At 46.9% G+C, this 18,599-nt stretch overlaps 8 protein-coding genes across 8 annotated transcripts; 5 read left to right on the top strand and 3 right to left on the bottom strand.

Moving 5' to 3' along the window:
- Positions 1-177: 177 nt before the first annotated feature.
- On the top strand, positions 178-2,035 carry F4822DRAFT_153768 (Mu homology domain-containing protein). The gene is made up of 2 exons (XM_051453053.1): positions 178-628; positions 693-2,035. Exons 1-2 carry the CDS (start codon positions 292-294, stop codon positions 1,664-1,666), a joined length of 1,311 nt encoding a protein of 436 aa, XP_051316314.1. The 5' UTR covers positions 178-291; the 3' UTR covers positions 1,667-2,035.
- Positions 2,036-3,445, top strand: F4822DRAFT_153769 (cyanamide hydratase). The gene is made up of 3 exons (XM_051453054.1): positions 2,036-2,642; positions 2,727-3,289; positions 3,377-3,445. Exons 1-2 carry the CDS (start codon positions 2,405-2,407, stop codon positions 3,239-3,241), a joined length of 753 nt encoding a protein of 250 aa, XP_051316313.1. The 5' UTR covers positions 2,036-2,404; the 3' UTR covers positions 3,242-3,289; positions 3,377-3,445.
- F4822DRAFT_153778 (beta-lactamase family protein) lies at positions 3,277-4,894 on the bottom strand. Its single transcript, XM_051453055.1, has 3 exons — positions 4,590-4,894; positions 3,569-4,518; positions 3,277-3,518 (listed from the first exon to the last, which is right to left on the bottom strand). The coding sequence occupies exons 1-3, from the start codon at positions 4,672-4,674 to the stop codon at positions 3,387-3,389; spliced, it is 1,167 nt and encodes a 388-aa protein (XP_051316312.1). The 5' UTR covers positions 4,675-4,894; the 3' UTR covers positions 3,277-3,386.
- Positions 4,813-6,194, bottom strand: F4822DRAFT_153757 (uncharacterized protein). The gene has a single exon (XM_051453052.1). It carries the CDS (start codon positions 6,087-6,089, stop codon positions 5,115-5,117), a length of 975 nt encoding a protein of 324 aa, XP_051316311.1. The 5' UTR covers positions 6,090-6,194; the 3' UTR covers positions 4,813-5,114.
- Positions 6,195-8,371: 2,177 nt separating this feature from the next.
- On the top strand, positions 8,372-11,018 carry F4822DRAFT_153684 (HSP90-domain-containing protein). Its single transcript, XM_051453050.1, has 2 exons — positions 8,372-8,828; positions 8,896-11,018. Exons 1-2 carry the CDS (start codon positions 8,571-8,573, stop codon positions 10,747-10,749), a joined length of 2,112 nt encoding a protein of 703 aa, XP_051316310.1. The 5' UTR covers positions 8,372-8,570; the 3' UTR covers positions 10,750-11,018.
- On the bottom strand, positions 11,002-12,703 carry F4822DRAFT_153712 (uncharacterized protein). Its single transcript, XM_051453051.1, has 2 exons — positions 12,300-12,703; positions 11,002-12,244 (listed from the first exon to the last, which is right to left on the bottom strand). The coding sequence occupies exons 1-2, from the start codon at positions 12,634-12,636 to the stop codon at positions 11,349-11,351; spliced, it is 1,233 nt and encodes a 410-aa protein (XP_051316309.1). The 5' UTR covers positions 12,637-12,703; the 3' UTR covers positions 11,002-11,348.
- A 289-nt stretch (positions 12,704-12,992) lies between these two features.
- Positions 12,993-13,987, top strand: F4822DRAFT_426380 (Clp protease-domain-containing protein; the record flags this gene model as incomplete). The annotated part of the gene is made up of 4 exons (XM_051460541.1): positions 12,993-13,169; positions 13,223-13,241; positions 13,307-13,332; positions 13,412-13,987. The coding sequence occupies 4 exons, from the start codon at positions 12,993-12,995 to the stop codon at positions 13,985-13,987; spliced, it is 798 nt and encodes a 265-aa protein (XP_051316308.1).
- Positions 13,988-15,931: 1,944 nt separating this feature from the next.
- F4822DRAFT_153647 (uncharacterized protein) lies at positions 15,932-18,305 on the top strand. Its single transcript, XM_051453049.1, has 2 exons — positions 15,932-16,811; positions 16,874-18,305. The coding sequence occupies exons 1-2, from the start codon at positions 16,435-16,437 to the stop codon at positions 18,216-18,218; spliced, it is 1,722 nt and encodes a 573-aa protein (XP_051316307.1). The 5' UTR covers positions 15,932-16,434; the 3' UTR covers positions 18,219-18,305.
- Positions 18,306-18,599: the final 294 nt, after the last annotated feature.

Here is an 18,599-nt window from a genome sequence, read left to right as displayed (position 1 = left end):
GGAATCCCACAGGCCTACTGTGGCTCCTTGGTACCTTCCGGGGCTGTTTTATCAACGTGTTTAGTGGAATAAACAACGCTAGTTTAATTGGTCGCGGGGGACTGATAACGCCGATAACACCCACAATTCCACTGTGGTAACTCTATTCATCGCCAGCGGCGTCACCCGTCCGTCGCCCCTAACCATTTCCCTAATTTTAATTTCTAATTCCTAACCCGAAGCAAACATCCCGACAACGACTCCTCGGTACCCTTCTTTCGTCGACTAGGGTTGAGTCGCGAGGTCGGCAAGATGCTATCCGGCATCCTAATATTCAACCAAAAGGGCGAGAACCTCATCTTCCGAGCTTTTCGAAATGATTGCCGGCCTCGTCTCGCCGACGTCTTTCGAATTCAAGTCATCTCGAATCCTCAAGTTCGATCACCTATCCTCACCCTCGGTAGCACCACCTTTAGTCATGTTAAGCACGAGAATATCTATTTAGTCGCTATCACCAAGAGCAATGCCAATGCCGCCCTCGTCTTTGAGTTCCTCTACCGGCTGATCCAGCTTGGTAGGGGATACTTCGGTAAATTCGATGAAGAAGCCGTTAAGAACAACTTTGTACTGGTTTATGAGCTATTAGATGGTAAGATATGCGATATTGCTACACAATGATGGAAATCCCCTTCTAATATTATATGCGCTTTTAGAGATCATCGACTTTGGATATCCCCAGAACACCGAAACCGATACCCTCAAGATGTACATCACCACCGAAGGTGTCAAGTCCGAACGCGCCGCCGAGAATTCTGCCAAGATTACTATGCAAGCTACCGGGGCTCTATCGTGGAGAAAAGCGGATGTTAAATATAGGAAAAACGAAGCTTTCGTCGACGTAATAGAGGATGTGAACCTTCTGATGTCTGCCACCGGAACCGTTCTTCGCGCCGATGTTACGGGTCAGATTATCATGCGCGCGTATCTCTCAGGCACACCCGAATGCAAATTCGGACTCAACGACCGACTTCTCTTAGATCATGACGGACTTCAGTCACTGCCAAGTGGAAACAGGCTTGGAACCAAAGCTACTAAGGCTGCCGCCGGAAGTGTTACCCTTGAGGACTGTCAATTCCATCAATGCGTGAAGCTCGGCAAATTCGACTCAGACCGTATCATCTCATTCATCCCACCCGACGGAGAGTTCGAACTCATGCGATATCGAGCGACCGAAAACGTCAATCTACCCTTCAAGGTGCACGCCATCGTTAATGAAGTTGGCAAGACCAAAGTAGAGTATAGTATTGGCGTTAAGGCAAACTTCGGCAGCAAGCTCTTTGCTACCAACGTTGTTGTTCGCATCCCGACTCCCCTCAACACCGCTCGCATCACGGAACGTTGTACGCAGGGAAAAGCCAAATACGAGCCAAGTGAGAATAACATCGTTTGGAAGATCGGTCGGTTTACTGGACAGAGCGAGTTTGTTCTAAGCGCTGAAGCAGAGCTCACGAGCATGACGAACCAGAAGGCCTGGTCGCGTCCACCCCTCAGTTTGAACTTCAGTCTTCTCATGTTCACCAGTTCCGGTCTACTAGTGCGATACCTAAAGGTCTTTGAGAAGAGCAACTATTCCAGTGTTAAATGGGTTCGATATATGACAAGAGCAGGTTCCTACGAAATCCGGTAAGTTCTTTAGTCGATATTTTACCTCCGGAACCTCGTACAGATGCTAATTGGCAAAGATTCTGATCGAGACAAATGCGACGAAAGCGTTTGAACCCATCTCGGGCGCATATCGCGAACTCTGATATGACCAGTCTCATAACGACGCGCCCTTCTGTATTCATGGCATCGTCTTGGACCGGTCACGGTCAATTCATCAATCGACATCCCGAGATATCAATGATGCCAAGGCACAGCCTATTATCCTACTGTGACGGATATTAGTAAACGCACTGTTAGGTTCAGGGATTGGGTTCGAGCCCCTATTTGAATCCGGCCGTAATGACTATAAAGGTTGAAATCAAAGAGTCACCGGAGATGCAATAGCAATGATTTCGCTAACTATATACCCATAGCTCCGCTTCAGGCCTAGCACCTACATGTAGTTTATAGTCGTACTGAAGTTGCTGACGTCACAGACTCGAGTATAATACTACCAGAAGACTAATCCCGCGGAATTATATAGTCTTAATAAACAACACCTACCTAATTCTACAATGGCAAACCCCGACCAAGAAACGTAATTCGGCATAGATATACCTCACTAAAAGCTGACTAAAACTATTTGTAAGAATAATTGTATTAAAGCTCCGTCATCGGTAATATAGATCATATAAAAGGAAGATGGAAGCCCGGACCTATATATGATATCGTATTCAAGATAACAGGGTATAGGTTTGGAACACAACAATAACTCGCAATCATGTCGTCTACACCAGCAGCAACTGCAGAAGATATTGCCAAGCACGGTTGGACCGCCGTTCCGGTCGACGGCAATGCCATTCTTAACGGAAAGCCATATCTCAATAAGCCATCCCCCCTAACTGCGAAGGATGTCCCTTTTCCCTCGGACGACCCCGTCGTCGTCAAAGTTCAGGAATATGCCAAGAAGCACCTCATAGAGCAGACATACAACCACTCCATGCGAGTATATCACTGGGGTAAGAAAGCAGTCACATGCCAAATCTACCCCAAAGTTGAGTTGGAGGCTGCGTTGAGTTCCCTAAGCTAACCGAACAAACCAGGATATTCCATCCTCAAAGACCAATTCCCGGCCGAGTTCAACCGGCTCTCACTCTCAACATGGGCATTAACATGTCTCCTCCACGACATCGGTACCACACTTGAGAACCTACGCGCCACGCTCCTATCCTTCGAATTCTACGGGGGTATTCTAGCGCTCAATTTGATCAAGGAGCTCGGTGCGCCGGTAGCACAAGCTGAAGCTGTGGCCGAGGCTATTATTCGACACCAGGATTTGGGAAACGTGGGGAAGATCACGTTTCTTGGGCAAGTTATTCAGCTTGCTACTATTTACGATAATATGGGCATTAACCCTCAGATAATTGATTCGGTTACCCGCGAGGATGTGAATAAAGCGTACCCCAGGAAGGGGTGGAGCGGATGCTTTGCTAAGACGATTAGAGAGGAGAATGGTCTTAAGCCCTGGGCGCATACTACGCATCTTGGTGAAGAGGAGTTTCCCGGGGGCGTGGAGAGCAATGAACTTATGAAACCATATGATGGGTGGGGATTGTAATGGTAGACGGGTATGGCAAAATGGTTGGGGAGGCGTTGGGAAATTGGCGTAAGTTGTTCGTTCAATGACGAAATGGTTGAAGATTGTTTATGTGGTAGATACACGTATCAATTAATCATCAATGTACATCTATAGGAAATTCTTCTTATTCCAGTTTTCCCGCTCTCCTGTAAACATCCTTTTGGAAAGCATTTATCAAGCTCCTCATTCTCGGGTCGCTAGGTAGTAGAAGTTGGGTGCCGAAAACACCACACACTCCAGCAGCACGATCAATAAACTATACCATTGTTAGCAAACGACGAAAGGCGTATCGACTTAATCTCATACCCAGTTAAGATTCGCCGCACCACCCCACATCACCGTCCCTTCTCGCCAATACTCATGTCCATCACCAGCAATGAGCAACCCACCAAGACTATGGTCCCGATCAACACCGACCGGAGACGGGAACATCACCTTCATGGCAGGAGTCTCCATGAACTTGTGCATCGATTCTTTACTCGCAGACGTCAATTGGGGCGTAAAGAGCAACGCAGTCGTTTCTTTCTTCAGCACTTTCTCGTCGTCCACAAGCAGAGAGTACACCAATTTGAAGCAGTCTTCCATGCTCGACAACAAACCCTGTCCGCCGAAGCAATGTTTGTATCCCGAAATAATCGTTTTGACATCGGGTTTCTCGACGGCCGGCCCATCGGGATCATCGCGGTACGCCATAGGCACTTGGCGAGCTTTGATATCGGGGTGTTGATCGGGGAAGAAAGTAGAACTATGGGCGCCTAGTGGTTCCCAGATATTCTTAACCATATACTCGTCCAAAGTCAATCCGGTCAACTTTTCGACGAGTAGGCCGGCCCAGTCGAGACTAGGGCTATACGCCCAACCCTCTCCGGGCTCAAACAAAAGCGGTAGGCCGAAAGCTTCATCGACTGTATGTCTGGGCGCCTTTTGCGTGGCTCGTATTTTGCCAAGACCCGCGTCCAGGAAATAGTATCCAGCACCAGAACTATGCGATAGCAACCGGCGCAACGTGATGGGGTTTTGCCGTTTGCGCGTCGTCGGAGTTCCATCGTCTGCCACAGAAATCAAGATACCTTGTTCTGCAAGAGTTGGAAGTAGATGCGATAAGTCCTCGTCAAGCGTAATAAGGCCTTTTTCAACAATTTGCAACGCGGCAACTGACGTAGGGAACTTGGTCATGGAAGCTATCTCCATCACACTGTCCAGATTATATGGCGTCCCATTCTCAGGTGAGAACGCCTTTGCGATATCAACCTTGCCTTCAAATAATTGATTAATATTGTCAGGATGGATGGATGATAATAGGTGCCACCAATTCTTTTAGACGTACCGTCTTTATCCTTAGCGAATACCACAATCCCAGACGTTGTACCATCCTTCACCGCGGACTCCAACAAATTCTCCAATGAGGCCATTTTGGTGGGGTTCCCGCAAATATTTAGACTTGGTAGGAAGTTGATATTTCAAAAAAGTATCTCGAAATCTTCACTTCTCCATTATTCGATTAGGAATCCTATTGCTCTTTTATTTCATCTCCCCTTATAGTAACTAGAAGTTCTAAGTACAATTAGGGGCTGCACTATCTACCTTACGTAATCTTCCGGATGACTCTTCACCGGTACTAAATCCGAAGGATGAGACTACGAGCATGGGGGTATGGATTATTCCACTTGGTATAGTTTCATCTATCATAGTCTATATACTTAACCGAATCCGAAAGCGATGCTATTTATGAGTGAGATCGTATAAAGTAGCAACCTTGGTAACTTGGGTGAACATTTCACCAAAAATAGTTACCTCTTAGTTCCTAGTCAAATCATCAAGTCCAGTGTTTCAGTAGATTGTCCTCCCTTTGTTACTTGAACTCGAGTTTCAAGTTGCATCCCTCTTTTCTCCAGGCCTTATCGCTCGCAAGTATCGCAATAACCCCTGGGTTGCGGATCTTTTTGGCATTAAACTCGTAACCAGCAGGATCCTGGGGATTATCCGTGTCCTTATAGTTCCGTCTGAATGTAGACTGCGCGAAATCGATCATGAAAGGTTGAAATCCGCCATCGTCCAACCGGGCTACTACCACGTTCTGGAGTCGCATGTCGAAATTGATGACGCCGGCGCGATTGACGTATTTTGCTGCTTCGATCGCATCTTGGGTGATCTGTTTCCATAACATTGGATTGTCAACCTCGCGAAACATCTTCGAGAGGGTAAAGCCGTTGATTTTCTGGAGCAAGATACCAGGAATCTCAAAATAGATGGGCGGGAGATCGGGTCGATCCGATGGCAGGGTTAGAGTTACGGTTGATATGAGTTGAGGAACACGTCGGCCTTGCAGCTCCTTCAACTCGTGATACGCCTCGATCTCGGTTTTGTATTTAGCGTGCGCCTTCCAATGAAAGATTGCCTCATGCTTGCCGAAACTCATCCATTCTGGTTCATTGGGGTCATCATAACCATCTAAATACCGAATACGCTTTAACCTGAACTCCTTCCTGTGGTTCTCGATAAATGTGAGGAGATGCATTTCTAATCCCTGACGCACGTACTCCTGCCACGCAGCTTCTCGTTGTTCGGTATGTGGCACACGCTTCGTGTCGTCGTAAAAGTATCGGTCCTCACCAAAGCGACGGTCGAACATTTTAAGTACGGCTTCTTGGTACTCGGTCTCGCCGCTTGCTCGGATCTGAACCTCCATCACAGGTGATATGGTGACTCGATATACTTTCGTAATAGTTACGGACAATTCTTTTCCATCTATGTCTTTCAAGCTTAAGACTTGGCCTTCGACATAAGGAATTGGCGTTTCGGTGACCTCTTCAGCTGTAGGCGCCATGTTGACTGCGATTTCAATTCTATTCGGATTTGATGACCCAGGTAGAAGTAGTCGTGGTTCTAGGGATGCTGAGAATTTAAATAAGGAATAGAAGAGTAGAAATTTATGGTTTGAGCCGAATCAAGAATACACATCAATATTATGGTATGAGCGCTTCCCGCCTTCCAAGTTTGCTTTCCACGTGAGCATGGTCCCCCCAGAAATAAAACTTAATGACTCCTCAATGCCTTAGGAAAGAAGGAGAGGAGACAGTGCCAGTCAAAGAAATTCATCCCATATTGGTGCCTCCTTCCATGAATCCTAGGTATCTTATTCAGGTAGTACATAGCTCTTTCCGAGGCCATTGCGAGCCTCTCCCGATTAACTCTAACGTGGCTGGATGGTATCAATAACATTCGATAGCACCACGCCCAATTTCTCCCTTATTAGGTATGAAAGAGTTAACTTGTGAACTATCATTTTTATACAGGTTACACGGAACACTTAGCCTTGACTCCATAGTTTTATTATGATACTATAACCTAGTCATATATCCGATAATCGAATCTCGATTTTACGAGGCTAGCTCATTGCAAGCCCATTCCCCCTTTTTTCATCGTCGTGGCGAAATAAATAGCGGCTCTACGAGTAGGTTCAGCTTCGCCAAATTCTTATTATCAGATATAGACATTGAAGAAGAGAGGAGGTAGGGAGGGAGTGGCTATTAGTGATGTGTAACCAGCAAGTTCGCGATCGCACCATGGGGAAGGAGAAAGGATCGGGCGGATGGTCAGATCTCGCGGTCCATCGATCGGAATTGACAAGCCAACAAATCGATAGGTGAGTTTCGAAAAGAATATCTAGGTGGATATTGAACTCATTTTGGCCTGCTGGGAAAGAAGGCTCCAATGATGTCCCCTACAAATATGTAGCAATGCCACTGGAAGATTCAAGAATAGAGGGCGGGGTTGTTGCTGGAAGGCGTGGCAGATCGAGACTGTGCCACTAATTTTATGCCAAGCTTAAAAAATGAGCCTCACCAATAGCCTCAGTGGAGCATCCCGGCGTTTTACCACGAAGCTTCTCTATTCACAACCAATCAATTCAAACTATTGCCAGTTGAAGCTAGCTTAGGGGTCAGCCTTACTGCCTATTACGGCAAGTGGGAAATTACAGATTGATCTGCCCCGTGGAGAAATATTGGGTTGAATGAGGGCAGATACAGTACCTTGTAGATATATCACAATGCCATTTAAGTGTTTAGTTCCTCAATTGTAGAGAATTAATCGCGTAGAATATTTTCATAGGACCGGAGAAAAAAGGTTTAGATATTGCAATGCGATAATCATGCGACCCGACACTGGATCAATAAATACTTAGGTACCTAAAGTTGCGATGCATGCAGGGACCTAAGTGTTTATGAAGCCTAAAGTTACGAACCAATTGTATCACCACTATTGTTGTAGGGTCGTCGCCTCGTTTGCAACTCAATCTATTGAAAGCACCTGATCTAGGCAGCGACAGGCTTGATTGTTTGTAGGCGTACCGGGTCGGGAGCTGCCTTCCAGAAGTTTGGAGAAACTACTGTATGTACAAGCACGGACCGCAAATAGGTACCTAGGCAGGTAGGCGGATAGGCTTCGGTAGGCACCCCTAAGATAGATGGTAATGGAAGGCTCCAGACGTTTTAAACTGATTCGCACTTGCAAGTTACATGCCAGTCGCTATTATTGCATTCGGCCAATCAGCGGTTCCAATATTCACGCCGGTTGCCCTGGAGGCGCGGTTCGACCAATCAGGAAGCGACATTCCGTTGGTTGAGCACCCAGAAAAACCATAGAATTCGATAGAAACTATGGTGGGGCCGTGCACAGAAAGAGCTGTGAAGAACATTTCTAGCTGCTGCGACTTTTCAGCGAGTCGACTGAACATACTTCTACTTCTTCTTTCCCCTTCACCTCTTTTCAAACTTTTCTCTTCATTCCCATAACAATCATAAATCCTCTCCCATCTTCTCATCCTTCTACGAGAAAAGAGATCATCTTCTTCTGTGATACCCCAAGCCGTCTTTTCCCATTAAAACAAGAACATCATCTCTGGTAAGTGACTTAAATCACCATCACCGTCCGAAGCTCCCCCGCCCCCTCAGCCTTGTTATTGCTTTCTACTACCCAACATCTACATTTGCATCTGCCTCTGCACAAGTAAATCCCCTATTCTCCCGATTTCCCATTCGCAGAATATTCTAGAAACAGGAATATTTTATTGGGGGATACTGTAATTGCGACTTTTTGTCGGTCGCACTTTATTTTGCGTGTATTGGAGAATTTCTTGTCTACCCCGCCACGCCGCCAATTTTGTAAATGCCATAGCACCAAACCAATATTTCCTTACCTATTCTATTCTTCCCTATTTTCTCCCCGCAATTACTTCTACTGTAATTTAATCATACTAACCCATTGATCGTACAGACTCCATCTTCCATTCACATCCATACTCAACATGGCGGAGACGTTCGAGTTCCAGGCTGAGATCTCTCAGCTTCTCTCCCTCATCATTAACACCGTCTACTCCAACAAGGAGATTTTCCTACGAGAGTTAGTATCCAACTGCTCAGATGCTCTCGACAAGATCCGATACGAGGCCCTTTCGGACCCGAGCAAGCTCGAGGCCAACAAGGACCTCCGTATCGACATCATCCCCGACAAGGAGAACAAGACCTTGACTATCCGTGATACCGGTATTGGTATGACTAAGGCTGTAAGTTACTACCTTGAGTATACAAATATTAATCTCATAGTTCACAATTACTAACGCTGGATACTAGGACCTTGTCAACAACTTGGGTACCATCGCTCGATCGGGTACCAAGCAGTTCATGGAGGCTTTGACCGCTGGTGCTGATGTTTCTATGATTGGCCAATTCGGTGTCGGTTTCTACTCGGCTTACCTTGTTGCCGACCGAGTCACATTCATCTCCAAGCACAACGATGACGAGCAGTACATCTGGGAGTCGTCTGCTGGTGGTACCTTCAGCGTCAAGCCTGACACTGATGGCGAGCCCCTTGGCCGTGGCTCTAAGCTAATCCTTCACCTCAAGGATGAGCAGACTGAGTACCTCAACGAGAGCAAGATCAAGGAGGTCATCAAGAAGCACTCCGAGTTCATCTCTTACCCCATCTACCTACACGTCCTAAAGGAGACTGAGAAGGAAGTCCCCGATGAGGATGCTGAGGCTGAGGAGGTTGAAGAAGAGGGTGACGACAAGAAGCCCAAGATCGAGGAGGTTGATGACGAGGACGAAGAAAAGGAGAAGAAGAAGAAGACCAAGAAGGTCAAGGAGACTTCTATCGAGGAGGAAGAACTCAACAAGCAGAAGCCCATCTGGACTCGCAACCCTCAAGACATCACCCAAGAGGAGTATGCCGCCTTCTACAAGTCTCTCTCCAACGACTGGGAAGACCACCTTGCCGTCAAGCACTTCTCTGTTGAGGGTCAGCTTGAGTTCCGAGCTATCCTATTCGTGCCCAAGCGCGCTCCCTTCGATCTCTTCGAGACCAAGAAGACCAAGAACAACATCAAGCTCTACGTCCGTCGTGTCTTCATCACCGATGATGCCACTGATCTCATCCCTGAGTGGCTCAGCTTCGTCAAGGGTGTTGTTGACTCTGAGGATCTTCCTCTCAACCTGTCCCGTGAGACTCTCCAGCAGAACAAGATCATGAAGGTCATTAAGAAGAACATCATCAAGAAGGCCCTTGAGCTGTTCACCGAGATCGCCGAAGACAAGGAGCAGTTCGACAAGTTCTACAGCGCTTTCTCTAAGAACTTGAAGCTTGGTATCCACGAGGATTCTCAGAACCGTCAGATACTCGCCAAGCTTCTGCGATTCAACTCAACCAAGTCTGGCGACGAGCAAACCTCTCTGGCCGACTATGTCACCCGCATGGCTGAGCACCAGAAGAATATCTACTACATCACTGGCGAGTCTATCAAGGCCGTCTCCAAGTCTCCTTTCTTGGACGCGCTCAAGGAGAAGAACTTCGAGGTTCTTTTCTTGGTTGACCCCATTGATGAGTACGCCATGACTCAGTTGAAGGAGTTCGAAGGCAAGAAGCTTGTCGACATTACCAAGGACTTTGATCTTGAGGAGACCGAGGAGGAGAAGAAGGCTCGTGAGGCCGAGGAGAAGGAATACGAAAGCCTTGCCAAATCGCTGAAGAACGTTCTCGGCGACAAGGTCGAGAAGGTTGTTGTCTCTCACAAGCTCGTTGGCTCTCCTTGTGCCATCCGAACTGGTCAGTTCGGTTGGTCTGCTAACATGGAACGTATCATGAAGGCCCAGGCTCTCCGTGACACTTCCATGAGCAGCTACATGAGCTCTAAGAAGACCTTTGAGATTTCTCCCAAGTCTCCTATCATCAAGGAGCTCAAGAAGAAGGTCGAGGCCGATGGCGAGAACGACAAGACTGTCAAGTCGATTGTCCAGCTTCTTTTCGAGACCTCTCTGCTAGTCTCCGGTTTCACTATTGAGGAACCCGCTGGCTTCGCTGAGCGTATCCACAAGCTCGTCTCTCTTGGTCTAAACCTGGATGAGGAACCCGAGGTCGAGGAGGTACCGGCTACTGCCGACACCGCCGCCGCAGAGACCGGTGACAGTGCCATGGAAGAGGTCGACTAAAGGGACTGAAAATGGAAATGGAAATCGCAAAAGTTCTTCGGAGTTTGGATGGTTTCGGGGCTATTTCCGGTAGACATCATCTTTTGGGTGGATATCCCCCAAATAATTCTTCGCCTTTCCAGGGATGGAGGCGTGATAATTCCTAGCAGGGTTTAGTTATTGCTAGCTGATTGATGCATTCCGGTGTTCCTCATGTATTTTACACACTTATGCCGTTACGAGGATGGTTAGAGGTCGGATTGATCCACAGAGGAAATGAAGTTCGCTATGAAATTTAATTGTCAAGATACTTGTGATACTGTCGCTTGTGGTATGAAATACGTAACCCTACCTACATCACCATCTTCTTTACTAACCTCTCGCTAAAACTAGACGTGCATATATCGAAGGGAATTATTTGGCCACATCACTAAAGTATTGATGCATTTATGTATTAATTATTGACATATCTATGTAAGTTTCTACTTACGAGCTATTCGTAGAGGGCATTGTAATTTTAGATAGGTATAATTTTGCGAATCTTATTTTCAATAACGCAACACGTCGACTTCTTCGCCTTATATAACAAGATATGTATGACAGATAAATTTCTTATTAATTTATTTACGCTGTTGGTCAAATTTGAAGTCCGTGTACCCTGAATAGTCTGCCATATACCCTTGGAGTTTCCAAAGTTTCATTTGTAGCTTCGTCGTCCGTCGTCCTGCAAGCATGAAGAGGGTTCCATCTTTCAGGGCGCCGGCCTCCTTTTGAATACGACTTGCTTCATCCTCGCCTAGGAGCATTGGCATGTTGTGTACAGCTAGACTCATGTAGACTGTCTCGCCTTGGATGCCTGTCTTTTGGGTTTCGCATGTCGCAAATTGCCCGGGTACGTTGGAGCTGTCTTCATTGCCCTCTGGCCCGAACCAAAGCACGGCGCCCTTGTGCTTGAACTTGACATCATCCCAACCGTAGCATTTGACGATATAATACCGCCCACCTTCCGTGCAAAGTCTGGAGAGGTATAGTATGTCGTTGACGATATCTTGCCGCATGATTTGTAGAATGTACGAGTCCATGTCCTCACGCCAGACGACTTTGTTAGCTAGATATTTCAAGCTTCCGCCTCCTCCCGTTAGGCGTTTCGGGGCGCTCTCGAACCCCGATTGTTTCCTTTTGAAAGAAGCTAGGAAATCTTGTCTTGCTAAGACATAGGATCCTGGGCCACGTGGTCGTTCGTCGGCCGTCGAAGTGGGCTCTTGTTCTTGGGGATTGCTCGGCTTGACTTCTGTTTCTTCTATGTTCGTCTGTATTGTGTCATCTATGGCTTCCAATGCCCCCTGGCTGTCTGGTTCTTCGGCTGACTCATTTTCTTTGGGTAGGTCTTTATAGGGAATCAACCACGGGGCGCCGGTCTCGGGGTGAGCAACGAGTTTGAATTGTTGAAGGAAGAAACTTGGTAGTCGTGTCTGGGTTATGGCGCACATGCGTATAGGTGTCGCGAGGGCCGCAGCTATAGAATCTGGTTAGAATTGAAGTAGAAAAAGCATTTATCTGGTTGTCGTTACCGAACGGATTGGCTCGGAGCTGGCGCTCGACCGAGTTTTGAGGGCGTCCGGCTTTTGGCTTTGGACGTGAATGTCGTTGCCTCGCTTCCCAGAATGAAGGATCCATTACAGGCGACAATGGTAGATCGCCTACGGCTGTCCCTATCGTCTTGTTTTCTGAATTGATAGTGAAAGCATCTTCCCAGTCGCTCGCTTGCGGTTCGTCATTGGTATTGTCTTCAATAGGGTCATCTTTTCGTTTTCGAGCTGCAAAGTATCGGCGTTGGACGCGTGGGATAATTGTATTATATTGGCCATAATTGGCACTGCGATAGAGCAGTACTTTACATAGTCTCATAACCACATTGGAATGTTTTTTCTATGCTTAAATGTTTTAATGAACGAAATGAAATCCAAAAAAGAACCTTGGAACCTTAATTGACATTGTTACCGCCGAAAATCATCCCACTTAGTGGGGGAGTACGTACCTCCTAGGTACTTAGCCGTTGAGCGTCATAGCTCCCCACCGAACGGCATCTTATATCTATCGCACCTGCTGAAGCTTGCTAGTTCGTATGTAATATATGCAGGTGAGCGCTTCAAAACGTTAAATCAACAATCTTCCTTCCAGTTTTTATGGTTTCTAGTATCTCGTCATCATACTTAATCCTGTCACTCTCCAATTTAAAACCGCTCGACATAACTCCGACTACCATGAATTGCCACCGACCGCTTTGGCGCGCAGCCCTTCGAACGTTACCGACAACTACGACGACGACGACAAAGACGAGAACCACAAATCAATTCACCCGACACTTCTCCCAATTCCCGACCGGCCCGATACAACCTCCTCGAGGAGCTGTTCCTTTACCATATATAACAGAAGTCACTGTAAGATAGGTCAATGGAATCTGTGTAGAGAGGTCAGGCAGCTGATTGAATAGTCCGGTGGCTGGAGAACATGTTCGTAACGAAGCCCTTGAATTCGGCGACATGTCAACAGTTACCTTACTGATCCAATCGCACAGATGATATCTTCTCTAAGCTCCTACAAGTATGTTTGCCCCTACTTACTGCCTTTACTTTTTAATTACCGTATTTGATCCCTTGTCTAACTTCGATTGGCGGTCTAGGAACGAATAATATGTTTGAACGGACCCATAGACGACACAGTATCGGCCTCGATCGTCGCGCAATTGCTTTGGCTCGAATCTGATAACCCTGATAAACCAATCACCATGTACATAGACTCGCCCGGGGGCTCCGTGACAGCCGGTCTTTCCATCTACGACACGATGGCTTATATTCGCTCGCCGGTATCTACCGTGTGTCTAGGACAGGCAGCTTCCATGGGTTCGCTATTACTTACGGGGGGTGAGAAAGGGAAACGATTTGCCTTGCCGCACAGTAGTATCATGATTCACCAACCCCTGGGAGGAACACAGGGTCCCGCAAGCGACATTCTGATTTATGCGAATCAGATACAGCGGACGCGCGAGCAAGTCAACGAAATCTATCGAAAGCATCTAAATGCGGCATTTGGACAAGAGAAGTATAATCTGAAAGACGTCGAAGAGATGATGGAACGCGATAAATATTTGTCGGCTCAGGAGGCGAAAGAGATAGGTATTGTCGACGAGATCCTTACCAAGAGGGACGACAAGAAGCCAGAGGAAAAAGAGGCCAACAAGAGCAGCAATAACACATAAGGCTAGTCGAGGCGAGCTATGACACGACTACCTAACCAATTAATTGAATTACTAGGTCCATCACACATTATGGTCATTAATTGTTGTTTCAATTATTATTACGCGCGTACTAACCCAACCGATATCTGTGTTGAAGCTAGGAAGTCGTCCCGGTTTCTCTAACATATCGGCAATTCCCAGCCGACAACCAAGATGGCTTCTTCCGAGGCAGTTGACGATAATCATGAGAAATTACCTAAGCGGGTTCACAGAAACTCCCCTAAATTCCACGTGCATATCACCCATACCACCACCTCCCCGGGTACCTAGTTCAGGTCCCAGGTGGGTGTATCAAAAAATTGCGACAGCTGGAGCCCTGGGGAGGCACCTGTACCTGGTTCTGGAACGATGGACCACGTGGGTCTTATAGCACTTATGCACTCCTGCGGTGCTCCCACCTTCTGCTTACGAACCTGAACACTCCCGTGCATATCCTTACATAAATTACCTATATCTATATCTAAACCTTCATGCTATGATTACTTACTACTACCCAATGTAAGGGGGGATCGAACAGCCGCAGCCTTATCGTACACAAAGCAATGTGGATGTCTTAAATCGTCGGGCGACCTCCGGAACATTTACTGGGCACTGACCCAACTATTGGTCTAAATACGGCCCGGCAAATACATTTGTTAAGCTTCTTGGAAGCGGGCGGGTGTGGCTTAAGAACTACCTACCATTTCATATTTCATCGACGGATGCGCGGCAAATGAAGGACACGGACAGATCAGCCCAATTGGCGACACCCATGATCAATCTTCATTCATTGCGCTAATGTGAACTAACTGGACGTGCCTATCTCTTACCAACCTAGCCTTACTCTGTAAGGTAATAGAAATGGGGCCACACGAAAAGAGAGTGGAAGTGAGGTGGCGGGTCAAAGTGGAGAGAATTAGGAAAACTGATCCGAACCGCCGGCCGAGTTGAGTCCTAGACTGACTAATGAAAGTCGCTAAAGAGAGAAATAGGACAAGGGGTGATGGGTAATGGGATGCTGTTGTCAGGGTATGGGCAAGGCAAGTGTATGTTGCAATTGTTTCGATGGAAGAGGAGAGCACGACACATCTTATACTATACTACACTACACACTACTACAACACGCGTAGTAAGTGGTACCTGTCAGCGCTGAATCTTCATCCCCAGGCATGTATGTATGTTGGTACGTACATCAGCAGGATGTGCGTACCTACTTTCGTACATGTAAGATTCAGCCCCACACGGTATACCCTTTTTCTTCCTTTTCATCTTCTTCATTCCAATCTTGTCTGTCTTGTTCCCACCCATCTCCATCCCATCTTGTTTGTCGGCTACTTCTTTTCTCTTTATCTCCTTTTTTCATTCTTTAATCCTTGTCCCCTCCTCTTGCCCCTATGCACATACATACATGACTCGGCGTAAGCGGGTGCAGCCAAGCTTTGTTACCCCCCTTAGCACTCTTAGCACTCCTACTGCGCCTAGCACCTTGTAAACCCAGCGATCCCCTCCCCCCCAGTCCATCTTCACAAGGGCTTGTTCCCGCTATGGCCATTAATATACCCTATTATTGCCGGCAGAAGGCTAGAGGTCATCTACGCTACGTACGAGGTTAAGACGAAATAGGCATGCGAAGTTACCTCACTCCACCGAGTTAAACGACTTAGACGACTTAGACTCTTGGAATCCCGGCCACCAGTCGAACGGTTTTCTTTTCTATTATACTCCACAACGATCTAAGAAACCCAAGACTATACCCGGCACCCCTACAGGCATACAGGGCATACCACGACTAGTACGTCCTCGCCTGTGTGCTCACACATACATACTGCTACGGTATCGTGACCTGACCAACACTACGTCAATGCAAGGCATATACCTAGTCTTTTCTTTTTCTTTTTTTCTTATTCTCCTGAGTCTCTCGGTTTTTCAAACTGCTCTAGCCCTGACTATCTATTACAAATTACTCTATTAAAATACTCATTGGGATTATATAGTCGCCCCACTCGATATTGACCCTTGTCTTCTCCCCCTCCCCGTGAAGTCTTACGTTACTTGAGACTTAAGTTGACAAGTCACTTTTTCTAATATCTTCGTTCCCGCTAGCGGCTTCGCTCATCTTTCCCACCATCCTGAGTATATCAGTTCACTCGTTCACTTTTTGAATTGTTTGGTATAGCCTCAGTGTTACCTTGCGTCCTGTATATCGTCGAAATACTGTCTATATGTGGTGTTACTTCGCAAAAGCCTATCGAGTTCTTCCAGTGTTCTTCGTTCTTCCTACTAGCGCTTAGGAAAATCCGCCGGTCAGGTCTTACAGACGAGACAACCCCCGGTTGCGCACGCGGGCGATTTACCAGACCCTCTTCATCTACTTTTAACACTTATGAGCCTGAAGGACGATCCCGAATTTCTTGGAAATAAAAAACAAAATGCATAGCGACTTTAGTTTCACGGTTAACAACTATGCCCCGGATCCCAACGCCAAAATGATAATTCCTTACCGGGGCTCAGTAACTCCGGTAATGCAGACTCGCTCGCCAGAGCTGTCTCCAGCCAGCGAGCCGAGTCCAGTGGAGTCAAACAGCTCGGGCGGTTCTTCGAAGCACGATACCGAGCCAGTTAAACCGACAGCAATACATATGCAGACTGTCTTCTCGTCACAAACCGGAGAGGCGCATCCTTCCCAGCAACATTCCGCCCAAGTGTGGGAGACTCATAAAGCCGAGATACGACGGTTGTATTTAGAAGAGAATCGACCTTTGAAAGAAGTTATGGCGATAATGCGCCAGAAGGGTTTTAGAGCGACGTAAGTCGTTTACCCAATCCGAGTTTCCTCCTTGGGTTATATTGACTAACGGTATTGGACAGGGTGAGGATGTATAAGTCGCGCTTTGACAAGTGGGGATTTAGTAAGAACAATAGCAAGAAAGAGGTCATTGCAATGCTCCAGCTTCAACGCCAGCGAAGTGCAGTGGGCAAACGTACAGCATTTCACCGCAATGGCAAGGAGGTTGCCATCGAAGCTTATCTAAAACGAAAAGGCATTTCACAATACGATCTTGTTGAGCCTGGTCTGGCCGAAAAGCTCCCCGAGAATTTACGCGCTCTCACGCCGCCGCCCGAGAGCCCTAAGAACTTACACGCCCCTGGGAATCTCTCATTACAAGAATTAATATTACAATGCGCAAGGGATTTAGCCTGGAATTGGTACTGCCCGCCCGATACACCATTGGTCGCCTGCGCGGCACACTACCGCGGTGATGAGCTACGTTGCGCTATCACAGACATCACCAACGCCGATTGGTTGTTTTCAGTTGGTCACTACGAAAGGGGAGGCGCTATGTGCGAGCAAGGCTTCAAATCCTTACACCTAATGTTTAAAAAGCCATCGATATACGGACTCTTACATTTGTTAATAACTATGCTCGACGCTTCGAATAGAGGAATTGTCAAAGAGGTTTGGAGATATCTCGCGGCGTACGCAGCTACTGTGCACATCGATGGGCCTTTGGCCCGACTTTTCCATGGAATCTGGAAATACATGAGCACTCACGACTACGAAGAATATTGGGATTTCATCTTTGAATGCACGGAAAAACTACTCCTTGTTGAAGAACAAAATACTGGTCTCCCAGCCGATACGCTGCCGAGATTATATCCTATTTTATTTATTCCAAGAGCCTACCAATATCGATCCCAACCGTATCGCCAACTCCAAAGCCGATGTGATTTCAGTCGACTTGTCCAAGGTCCGATGCCAACAGCTATTGAAGAACTAACAGTTTTCCAAGCCACCGAGCTGTTAATCTTGGGAAATCAGACGCTATGGCAAGGCGACCGTGTTTTCCAACTCGCTAATACCGTCCTAGAGAATACGAAGGGCATCGCATACAATACCGAGTTCTTCGTCTACATTGCAGTAACCTCGCTAGCTCATTATCACAGAAATCAATTCTTAATGAAAGACGACCCAATCGACAAGGCAACCAACCATCAATTATCGGTTCACTACCTTGAACAGATCGTATCAGTAATGGAAGGTCAGTGGGACCCCGACATGGGCTATCTACTAGGCGAATTGGAGCGATTGGAACATTGGTATAGGGAAGCAGGCGACATTGAACAAGCGGATGCCGCCCATGCTAGATGGCAAAAGGCACTGGAAGCGATACCGAAAGATTTCGTGAGAGGGCAGAAAGGAATTTTACATTAGCGCCTGGGTCCTTTTATCGTTATGACTATACCATCATTGAGTTATGCTATTTGGAAACAGGCCGCCGGCCCTGGTGCCGGCGTACGTACACTGCGATATACCCACTATGCAGGGCTTTGATTTGGACAGCGTTGGAGTTGTGGTTTTGGAAATCGGATGTCGATTCGCTCCTACTAGGGATAAGACGAATCTTGACTCATACCGCCGTTATGTTTATGTTGATACGGCCTTGTATATCTATCATTTTCTACAGAAATATACAAAATCAAATGTATTCCGCATCCAAGTCCCTTCACCGGTCGTTGTGGGTATGTCTTACTTGCTTTTTTTTTCTATCGACTCCTTTGACCGCGGAACTATCCCGTTGATAATGTCTCACAT

This window comes from Hypoxylon trugodes (assembly GCF_022578975.1).
Source record: "Hypoxylon trugodes strain CBS 135444 unplaced genomic scaffold F4822scaffold_3, whole genome shotgun sequence".
Classification (NCBI taxonomy): domain Eukaryota; kingdom Fungi; phylum Ascomycota; class Sordariomycetes; order Xylariales; family Hypoxylaceae; genus Hypoxylon; species Hypoxylon trugodes.
This window is presented reverse-complemented; position numbering and strand designations above follow the sequence as displayed.